The 11,741-nt window shown below is 34.7% G+C and overlaps 1 protein-coding gene across 1 annotated transcript; it reads right to left on the bottom strand.

Annotated features, from left to right (window-relative positions):
- Nucleotides 1-1,534: 1,534 nt before the first annotated feature.
- On the bottom strand, nt 1,535-7,770 carry LOC107887872 (26S proteasome non-ATPase regulatory subunit 1 homolog A). The gene is made up of 13 exons (XM_016812091.2): nt 7,561-7,770; nt 6,570-6,639; nt 5,953-6,058; nt 5,631-5,742; nt 5,387-5,555; nt 4,754-5,226; nt 4,518-4,653; nt 4,178-4,426; nt 3,732-3,952; nt 3,386-3,644; nt 3,045-3,277; nt 2,435-2,954; nt 1,535-1,944 (listed from the first exon to the last, which is right to left on the bottom strand). Exons 1-13 carry the CDS (start codon nt 7,725-7,727, stop codon nt 1,624-1,626), a joined length of 3,036 nt encoding a protein of 1,011 aa, XP_016667580.2. The 5' UTR covers nt 7,728-7,770; the 3' UTR covers nt 1,535-1,623.
- Nucleotides 7,771-11,741: the final 3,971 nt, after the last annotated feature.

The following is an 11,741-nucleotide window of genomic DNA, read 5'->3' as shown; positions in this document are numbered from 1 at the left end:
AGTGTTTTAGACACTATTTGTTCAAAAATGTCTACTCAGAATTATTTTTCTACGAACTATTGTAGCAAAAGAGCATCCACGTGGGAGCTTTTTTCAGAAATTTTGCTGACAGTGCATCCTGCTTGAAGCGTTTTCGACACTATTTGTTTAGAAACGTCTACTCAAAATTATTCTTGCAAAAACCCTAAGCCTTAAACCCTAAGACAAAATATATATATATTGCTTATATGTTTTTTCAAATAACCTAAACACAAATTTATTTAAAAAATTAAACCCTAATTTAATTAATTAACCCTAATACCCTAAACTCTAATTTAGTATTTAGTATTTAGTATTTAGTATTTAAAATTAATAGTTAATTTAATGAATTAACCCTAAACCCTAATTCAATTATTTTTTTCCCAAAACCCTAAACTTAGCATAGCGCCAGTATGTATATCTGCTACAATCATGTTATCTTTGAGAATTTCTTTTTCGTGTATGTATATTGGAAATTAATAATTAAAAAAATCAGAAATGAGCTTGTTACAAGGTAAAAGAAACTTAGCTGGTGGATCAAAAATAAAATGATCTAAGCCATTGATAAGGGAAAAAAACCTAATCGCTGAAGTAATTGAATTACCAAGTTGTTGTTTATACGTTAAGAGTTATTTAAGGGTTTTTTACTAAAATATTATAAGAAATAAAATATTAAAATAATATGTTTAAACGATTATGTATCAATTAACCCTAAATTAATCAATTAACCCTAAATTTAATCAATTAACCTTAATTTAATTAATCTCTAATTTAATCAATTAATCCAAATACCCTAATTTAGTATTTAGTATTTAAAATTAATAGTTAATTTAAACCCCAATTTAATTAAATTTTTTTCCTAAAACCTTTAAATTCTAAACCTTAAAAAACTCTAACTCTAAAAAATCCTAACCTTAAATCTTAAAAATCCTAACCCTAAATCAATTAAATCCTAAAAAACCCTAACCCTAAAAACACAGGCAAAACGCTTTCCTGGGGGAGCGTTTTTGTCCAAGTCAACAAAACGCACCCTCAAGGAAGCGTTTTTGCTGACGTGGACAAAACGCTTCCCAAGGACACGTTTTGCTAACACGTACTCTGAAAACGCGCTAACATAGATACGTTTTCGTGGGAAATGACCTAATCCGGTAAATAACCCAAAATAACAATTCATTTCCGTAATTAAATTTAGAAAAAGGCCTTTTTAAGTAAAATGACCCTCTAGTTCAACTCAAAATCCAAAAAAAAAATTGAAATTCCATTTCCTTAATCAAAGAATCGGAATGATTTAGGGGACAGCTTTTAAGGGTAGGTATCAGACTTTTAAAATAAAATTGCCCTTTTAATTATAATATACATATAAATAAAGATAAAGATTGTTGAATGTAAAGGATAAGAAACGTTTCCTTAAAAAGGTCGATTTGAATGAATTCAGATTTTTAACTCTTTTTTTTATGATTATTAAATGAGGTTCGATCATGTTAGTTTCTCAAGATTGAGCCAGAACTGACAAATCTACAAAAACATCGTTGAATTAAAATGTACTCACTCAGTAAAAAGAAGTTACAAAGAAAAATCAGGTTTAACAAAACATGTCCAGCATAATCAGGAAGTGTACTCAAAAGGTTGAGGTGGCTGAGGTTCATCGTCAACTGCCATAGCCAATGAAGAACTCTGTTGTTGTCCAGCTGCTGATCCACCGGCTGGAGATGCAGTTGCTGGGGCATCTGTTAGAGAAAGCTCCTCTGGTTCATTAGGGCAATTGTCCTTGAGAAGAATGAACCCGGACGGTGCCACCTTTACGGGCATGTACCGACCATCTAAAAACTTGATGAACTTCTCCTGAGCTGGAACCACTCTTGCTGGGTTGGTCAAAATCTCAAATGACGGCTCAGGCTCGGTTTTCTTCTCCGGAGGACCATCAACCTGTCCCAATAAAGAATCAATGACCAAGGGTTAGCATTTACAACATTTTCAGTTTATCATCACCTGATCAAATCTCGAACCAACACAAACACGCATCAAAAGACAATTAACACATACTAAGAGATTTCTTCCTATTTATTTTGGTTTTAATGAAATTTAGTACTGCCTCCAACCGCTATATTCGAGTGTAAAATCCCCCTCCCCCTTAAGTTTTTCAATGTATTTGGTGAATGCTTAGAGGTCATATCCCCGTACCCAAGTCAGCATATATGTCAAACATGAATGTTAGACACAGTTGTTCAAAAAATAATTAAGAGTTGGAACAACATAGCCTATCAGAACCCAATTATGAGTTGCAGTGTATTCTAATATTCTAAAATTTATGTTTAAATCAACAAAAATTGTGATAAAGTTCCCGTGCTAAGCCCCCATTTCTAAAACCAAAAATTATCATTCACAAAATTAAAGATAATAAATTCATGAATCTTACATGCATAGCTTCCCCATCTTTCTCGCCAGACGATTTCTCTTTTCCGGTATTTTGAGCGGTAGACGAGGACTCTTGCCCTGATGATTTTTCGGCATTTGCCTTTTGCTCTGCCTCTTTCTTAGCCCTAGCTTTAGCCTTTGCCGAAGTTGACAGGACAGCAGCTGGAAGTTTAACAGCAGATGTAGTGGTTGGCACCGTAGTTGGTTTTGGATACTCAAAAAGTGAAGGTTTTGAATGAGATAAGAACTCGAATCTTGGAACCCTCAGGTCATAGTTCAGTCCAATAAGAGCCGTGGGCGAGAACGACAAGCTCACAAAATAAATGAGGGGATACCAATACCAAAACTGGCTAAAAACAGCAAGACCAACAACTGCAGTGACTTTGTCGTGTTTTGTCTTGGAAAGAAGTCTTATGGTTACATTCCTCCCACCAGCATCAAGGATCCCAGAGGCCAATATTGCTCCCATCTTGCTCATTGTGTCTTCGTGCTTATCAAGTATAATCTTTTCCAATTGTCGCCTAGATTAAGAAAATATAGTTAGCTAAGTAGTGCATATGCATGTAGAATTGTTACACATCCAGTGGAAACAAGAAATGATAATAGCATACCTGAATGTTCCGACACGAGAATCACTGGCTTCATTGACCTGGATCATGACCATAGCCATCGCAATGAGGGCGCCTTGACGAACAAAATCAACAACATCTGATGTTAAGGGTTCTAGCAATGCTATGGCCTCACTCAATCCTGTACCAGCACATGAAATCCCCACTGCAAGAGCCGCACCATATCGAACATGTGGGTTGTAAGATTCGGATAGCAAGGAGACAATTCTAGGAGTCTGCAGGATTGACCAGACAACAATGAGATCTTCAAAATTCAGAGCCTGATGACAAACCTCAAATATTGAACACACTACTTCCCATGGATGAGGAAAAAACAGCCCTACCTGCTCTGGCTCAGAGTAAAGGACAAACCCAAGTGCTAAAACAGCAGTTCTCCTAACATCATCACTCACATCTGATACAGCAAAGTGCAACAGGTGACGAATGGCCTTGTTGTTTGCAGTTCCCCTGTAGGCCAATGCTAATGCATACATGCCACCATAACGTAGTATAGGATCTTGATCCCAAGTCATCTGCTCAATTAATGTATCTGCTTCTTCTTCCCTTCCATAAACAGTAAGGGCTATCCCTAACGCTAAACCCCTGAAACCATATGGGAACAGCACGATTAAGCACCACTGACACGACAAAACGCATTGAATACTGAGATCACAAAAATTCCAAATTTACCTGATAATTTTCTCATGCTGGGTCTCATGTGCATAAGCAAGCATCTCGCTAGCTTTCTCACTTGCAGTTCCAACCATAAGCAAACCCATACTGATTCCAGCAGCTTCACCAGCAACAGCACTGTCAGTATAAAGCATGCTTTTGATGTCATCATAAATTTCTTCATCAGCAGTTCCAAGAGCTGCCAAACCAAGACCTAAGCATGCACCATGTTGGATAACCTGCATATAAGTATCCAACATTTTATTTCACATTCACTTAATGCCATTTTGTCTGATAATCGAACAGTCCCAACACAGAAATGGCATTGAACTAAGAAATAACAAATTGTTGACCATGTATACTTTTGATTATATGGAAAGTCAGCACTTTAGCATTTCTCTTTAGTTATAGATCTATATTGGTTGTAAAAAGAGAAGTTATCATAGCCCAAGAAAATCATATACCTCTATGTTAGTGTTGCTTAGGCTATCACGAAGGAATTGCTTAATGCCCTCACCATGGTTGGCATGAATGAGACCTAAAGCATATAGTGCACCACCTTCAGAGTACGGACTCCCACCACCACCAGCTGCACCCTGGGGCAGGTATGGAGCCATCAGAGACCTCCCCTGCTGCAGATGTCCTCTGTGAATAACACCCAGCCCTGCTGTCGCACTAAATTTGGCCCAATTGGTTGCTCGACTTAGCCAGTCCTAATAATCAAAACAGTAATAATAAGTATACCACTATCCAATACATATATTAGTCTAAAAGAGAAAGTAAAAGCAAGACTAAAAATTTTACCAGATTTTCCCTCAGGAATGTGTCTACCGTAGTTCCAGCATGCATAATGGCATTAGCGTAGATGGTGGCAGTGTGGCATACACTATTCCTCATTTCAACGGACTGCTTTATCGTCTTCAGAATCAATAGATCGGATCTACGACAAATCAAAATCAGTAATAGCTTGTATATCCAAAAGAAACACAATCAGAATTTAGTTCAAATAAAAAATAGCACAAAAGTGACTGATGCCTCACTTGTTATGACTGTACAAGAATTGTAGAGTCAATTGTATGGATGTTTCTCCAGACAAAATCCCTTTGATTTTGTTTAGCCTCTCGGCATACACAACTTCATTAGGATCTGCATCATGCATATTAGTCATAGAAGCAGAAGATCCATCTGTCATCTGAACATCTGAAGCAGTAGAATTTTCATTTTGTGCAGGAGCAGAATCAGTGGATCCTGGTTGTTCTGATTCTGAAGGCAGAGATTTGGGAGGTGGAAGGCGATCTCTGACATTTAAGAGAAAAGCCTGGTGCTCATTCTCCACAAGATCAAACGCGACTTGCAAAGCCAAAAGAGCATCCTCTTTAGTTTCAGAATGGAGAAGTTTCTCCAATATATTAGCAACACCTTCAGGTTCATCCAAGAACATGAGACACTGACAAATACTCAAATAATCAGGAGAAGGAAGCTGTTGGTAAACTTTAACAAGAAGCCGAAGCACCTGCATGAATCAAAAAGTAATGGCATTGAGGATCATGCATTCCAAGAAAAGAGAAACTAACAAAGGAAAACAAATTGTTTTATTAACATCAAAATAACCAGTGGCTATGGCATTTACAGAAACTACAGATTATATGAAACTACTAAAATAACTTCCTTACTTCTCGGCGATACTCTCGGCGATAAACAAAGGAATGTGAGACATTAATGGAATATGCTAAAGTCAGATGAACATTATCACTCCTTGTTATTGCTTCCTCAAGTTTATCTAGTCTCTGGCACTCAATTGCGATTCCCATGGCTTGGTGGTATTTTCCATCCATCAGACACCTAATGAAAGAATAATAAGATAGGAAGACTAGCCCCAGAATATATTCATCAAATACAAAAGCAAGCTCTACATACCTATCCAGCATTCTCTCCACAATAGCTTCTAACCTAGGGTCAACTGATGCCACTTCAGCACTCGATTCTGCTGCCTTTGACCGAAGGCTGGCATACTCATCTATCGCCTTGGCTGAAATGAAGAGCATAATCCATCAACAGCTAGCAATGTCGAAATTAAAACAACTGAAATACAATATAAAGAACACCAAATGAACGTCTAGGTTTGTGTAAACCCTCACTTGAAGTGAAATGTAATCACCTAAGAAATACAGGGCCAATTTCAAGTAATCGAACAGTTATTAATAATTACAAACTACAGTAAATGAATCAAACTTCTTACAAAGGAGGGTATGAACATAATCAGAATCCTGAGAAACATCGAAAAGGGCGCCAGCTCCAAGAGCATAGGACAATGAATCATTGAGTTCACCCAAGTAATAGAAGACCTGAGGTGAAGAACAATATTAGCCCAAAAAAGTAGAAGTCAGCAGAGAGAGAATTAAGCAACAATCAATTAGACAGAAAGTATATACTTCTATTAGTTCTCAGTTACAAATTGTAAACACAATTCAAACAACGTTCCACAATCAAACCGCAACATTGTTTTGACATGATAAGTTACCCAATGAAAGTTATAGTATCCAAAAGTTTGTATACATAAAAATACATATAAATATATATTTGATCCATAATAGGATATCTTAAATAAGATTTTTTCCATTAATCACTCAGAAGTGAACATTTGTTGGGCGCTAAAATTTGCTAAATCAACAATATTGGTTAAGAAACTTGTCCCGAACACGCAAAGAATCAGATTTTGTAGTTCTGATTTTATTTTCCCATTTCCATAAAGAAATCGGTAGCTCAATTTCCAGGAAATATGCTAGTTATATGCATTCACTCATAAAACATATGCATGCATAGAAAAACAGACTGAGAGGAACAAGAGAAGAGGACCTTTGAGACAAGCAGCGCAGCAAGTTGTCTCTGATGCTGGTCGAATTCTTCATCTTCATACAAGCTTTCTCTGGAAACCATAAGTTTAATATCAGCATTTAAGCACGGAACTCGTGCATGCAGTACATTGCTTTAATTTGAATCACTCCACCACATAAAACTTAAATAAACTATCTAAGAGTTGAAAAACGTGATACATAAATTTAAAATAAGCTGAAGGTGGATGAATGAAGATAAACCTAGACATCCCCCTCCCCTTCAGTATATCTGTGAATATTAGCTACGACATAGAAAAAATAACTAAAATATAACAAAACCCACAACATGACATGAAAAAAGTAATATGACATAAACAAAAGAATGTCTCAAAATATAAATATACAATATGATATATTAATTATCAAATTTTATATAAATATAAAATACCTTAAAAACAACCATGACACGAAATACAAGAACACAAAACAGACACAATTTACCATGTCTACCCTTAGGCCCCTACCAAAATGAATTTTTTCCAAGTGAACACAAAGCATAATCTAGTGTAAATTTTTGAAAATCACCGTTTCCATTTTCTTATTCACTCAAAAGTTATAACTTCTTAAGTAAACAAATCAGTACCCACATTGCACAACAATTGCTTTTAGTTCTTCCTAATCTAAAACTTGAAAAAATTTGTTCAAACAAGCTAGCCTGACTAAAGCAATCAATTATCATATAAGCAAAACTGCAATAATTAAGTTGAACCCCTTTTGCAAGGTAAAACCTAATTCCAAAACCATAAATTAAAACAAGCCTAATCTCCATAGTAGCAAAAATTTCAAACTAGCGCACTTACAAAATTCAAACTAATTCTCAGTAAACATCAACAAAAGTTTTCTTCACTCCGTTTTCCTTAAAACTATCCACCACCAATCAGATCAAAATAACCAAACCGCAAACCCTAACAAAAAAGAATAAGAAAAAAAATACAGAAAGTAATAAGTATTACATTATAGGAACATTGGTGGAGATCTCTGGCCAAAATTGGTCCACGAAGCTGACAAGATTAGAGAGAGCATGCAACTTCAGCTGAGGATGGCTTTCATTGAGCATCGCCAATAACCCTCCAGCCGAGCTGACCATCGTCGCCGCTGCCGCTGCCGCTGCCGCCGCCATTATTATTTCTCCCAAAAATAAAAATAAAAAACCCCCTAATTTTCTATAATTAATGGGGGCCGGCTTTCGTCAATAAAAGAAGGGTAAATTGGAGATTTTACTTTTGAAATTTTGTCGGTAAAAGAGAACCTGTAGTAATTTACTTTCTTGGCAATTTAATCCATGTATAATTTTAAAGTAAGCAAACTTCAATTATTTTTGTTGACTAGCTTCTAATGTCACTAACTTTTAAATATTATATTTTTAATTACAAAATTAATGAAAAATTTTAAATTAAATTATAATATTTTTAAATGTATAATAATTATCACAAATTCTAATAAATTCTAATTATTTTTTTAATATATAATTATCACATTTTTTATTTACTTTATCTTTTTTATTTTAAAATGTAAATTTAATAATATGATAAAAATAAAAAGTTATTCTCATTATTTCAAAAAAAATTTCAAACTCATGCTTTTATATATATTATAGATAAATAAGCTATATGATAAGGAACAATTTAGTCCATCAAAATAAATTATGGGTGAAAATTTCATATACAACAATTTTTTTTTAAAAAGGTAAATTCTACTATAACACCCCTAAAATGTTTCAATTTCCTTACGAGACTTTTCTAGGAATCTGATAAGAAAATTCAATTTTGGTGAATTCAACAATTTTTGAAAAGTTGTGAAATCTTAGAAAAATATATTAAGTCATTTTTAAAGTTTCAGGTTTAATCAAATACAAATAGGAGTTGAGAGGTTAAATGATAATTTTATCACCGAGGATATTATAGTCATTTTTTTATTATGGCCACATATTTTCTTCCTTCGACATTTTTGCCAGACTTTTTTATTTTAAATATCATAAAACAAATAAAAGGGGAAAATCTCCATACTGGCCATCCTAGCAGCCAAACATTACAACAAAGGAAGAGAATATTCCATTATTCTCTTCTCTTCTTTTCATCTCTACTCATTTCCTCTTCAAATTTTCATTATTTTCTTCTATTTCTTACAAAAAGACTTTACAAAAGTTACATTTGAGCTAAAACTTATCATCATCTACATCATGCTATCACTTAGAGTATATAAGCTTATAGTAAAAATGTTAGGGGCTTTGGTAAGAACTCTTCCCGTTTTAGTATCTTAGCATTTTATTTCATGTTTACTTGCTTTGAATGAGTTGTTGTATAACACCCCCTAACTCATATCCGTTGCCAGAACAAGGTTACGGAGTATTACCAATGTAACACCCCTAACCCGTATCCAACGCCGGAATAAGGTTATGAGGCATTATCGATCAATACACATCAGTCACATATATAACACATACATTTATGCATTCATATATAAAACCCATCCAACACATTCACATTGTCCCTTATAAGGCTCTACCAGACCTTAAAACATGCTTGGAAGTGGTTTGGAACTAAACCGATAACATTTGCAAACTTTAGGAAACACATAAAATTTTCAAACATTCAAGGGTCACATGCCCGTGTGAACAGGCCGTGTGCCTCACACAACCACCAGACACGCCCGTGTCATAGGCCGTGTGAAAACAGGGCGTACATACTGACTTGCACCACACAGCCGGAGACATGTCCGTGTGTTATGGCCGTGGGAAAACTGGTGGGGTTACTGACTTGGGTCACACGGCTGCCCACACGCCCATGTGCCAGCCCGTGTGTCACATACAGCCAGTAGACACGCCCGTGTGTCTAGACCATGTCAATCCTATAGGGTATACTAACTTAAATTCGAAGGGTACCCTAGGGGACACACGACAATGTAGCATGACCGTGTGTCACACACGGCTGAGACACAAGCCCGTGTGGACAAAAATAGGCTATTTGCAAAGCCAATTTGCCACCCTTTTCTCATGCACACTTAGCAACCAAAATGGTACCAATTCATCATACAATAGGCATCCCAAAATCATCAACTAAATGCACAATTCATGCCATTTTATAATCAACCATTTCACTACTCAAATCCATAAACAAAACATACCAAATCAATATGCCAAAATCATCAAACTTACATAACTTTTAAATGCATTTCCTCATCATTTTATCATCTATTTCATGCTTCAAAACATACCATTTCATCATCTCAAAACCAAGCCACAACATGTCATCTTTCCAACATTGATTCACCAATTGACAAATAGCTATACAAGCAAACATATAACCATCACAAAATATACCAAAACATAAGACCATATATATATACATCACATATATCACTTATCAAACATATAATTCAAGCTATCTTGAATGGCCATACACACCATCATTTACAAGCTAAATCTGAAGGCTAATATCATAACTCAAAACATACCAAGATGACACTAGCCTATACATGCCATATACCATATATACAAAGCTTCAAAAATACCAATAAGATGATCGATAGTGTGACGATGTTTTTAATGATCCCCGAGCCTGAGCTAGCTTCGATAATCTATAAAACAGGGAAATAACACACAAAGTAAGCTTTAAAAGCTTAGTAAGCCATATACAAATAAATTATCACATGAATCAATATCATTTCCATCAATAGGCAACTATGAGTAAACATTTATAAGATCACAAACCTTTCTCATTGTACACATATTCAATATCATAATTGAATTCATCAAATACTTCCCTTTCATTACTTGTAAGAATCTCGTACGTACCTGAACCATTTAACTCATTCACACATTCTTTCTCGACTTGACTTTGCCCATTGAACCATTCAAAATCGTTAAGGATACTCGGAATCACATAAAGCTCGCACAATGCCATATCCCAAATATGGTCGAAATCGTTAAGGATACTCGGAATCACATAAAGCTCGCACAATGCCATATCTCAGATATGGTCTTACATGTTATCACATATTGATGTCACTATCCCAAACAGGGTCTTACACGAAATCGAATAACAATGCCAATGTCCCAGACATGGTCTTACACGTAACCACAATACAATGCCAATGTCCCAGACATGATCTTACATAATCACATCTCGTTAACCTAATGTCATGACATTTGTATCCTATACTATTCCTAAGGTTCGTATGGGACTTTTGTATATCGTAACTTCATGGATTTTTGCTTGTATTTGCTCGTTCAACATTCGTAGCAATTCAATACTAATAAAACATATATAATTCAATTTAAAGACATTTATTTGCATATGAACTTACCTCGTATTGAGAATAAACGGATTGGATCGACTATTCGACAACCTTCGATTTCCCTCGATCTAAATCCTATTTCTTTCTTTCAGGATCTATATAAATTTAAAATTAACTTATTTATTCATCAACACATTCAATTTAGTCCACAAACACATATTTAAGCCAATTTGCACTTTGCCCTAAATTTTCACATTTCTTACAATTTAGTCCTCAATTCATAAAAACACAAATTACACAATTTCTTTCAAAATTCATGCTAGCCAAATTCTTCATAAAATCCTAGTAGCCCATTATTTTTATTTATTTCACATTTCAACCCTTCAATTTACAATTTCACAATTTAATCCTTATTTGACATTTTTGTAAAAAATCACTTTACAAAACATTAAAATCTATCAACAATTATTCATTTTCCATCATTAACATTCAAAAACATCAAGCTATCATCAATGGCAACTCAAAAATTCATTAACCAATTCTAAAATTAAGGCATGGGCTAGCTAGAACTCAAAGTAACAATCACAAAAACATAGAAATCATTAAAAACCGAGCTCAAAACATACCTTAATCAAACCAAGAATGTGTCGAACCCTAATGTTCTCCCATGGTTTCTTTCTCTTTTAATTTTCAGTGAAAATGATGATAATTTAGGCTTATTTTAACTTTGTTTTATTTATTATAACCTTATTAACCAAATTACTAAATTAACCTTATTATAAAACATTTAATTTCATCCATTTAATGCCTATATATGTCCATTCCCATTAGTCATGGTCTAATAACATCATAAGGACCTTACATTTAATTAAACCATAGCAATTAGACACCTTTATCA

The sequence above is a fragment of the Gossypium hirsutum genome, chromosome A03 (genome assembly GCF_007990345.1).
Source record: "Gossypium hirsutum isolate 1008001.06 chromosome A03, Gossypium_hirsutum_v2.1, whole genome shotgun sequence".
NCBI lineage: Eukaryota > Viridiplantae > Streptophyta > Magnoliopsida > Malvales > Malvaceae > Gossypium > Gossypium hirsutum.
The sequence above is the reverse complement of the archived record's forward strand: the minus strand, read 5'-3'. Positions and strand labels throughout refer to the sequence as shown.

Coding starts and splice junctions, on each gene's coding strand:
- LOC107887872 (XM_016812091.2), bottom strand. CDS start 7,727: ATGGCGGCGGCAGCGGCAGCGGCAGCGGCGACGATGGTCAGCTCGGCT. Junction 4,654..4,753: donor TTCTTGTACAGTCATAACAA/GTGAGGCATCAG, acceptor GATTTGTCGTAG/ATCCGATCTATTGATTCTGA. Junction 3,953..4,177: donor TAAGCAACACTAACATAGAG/GTATATGATTTT, acceptor ACTTATATGCAG/GTTATCCAACATGGTGCATG.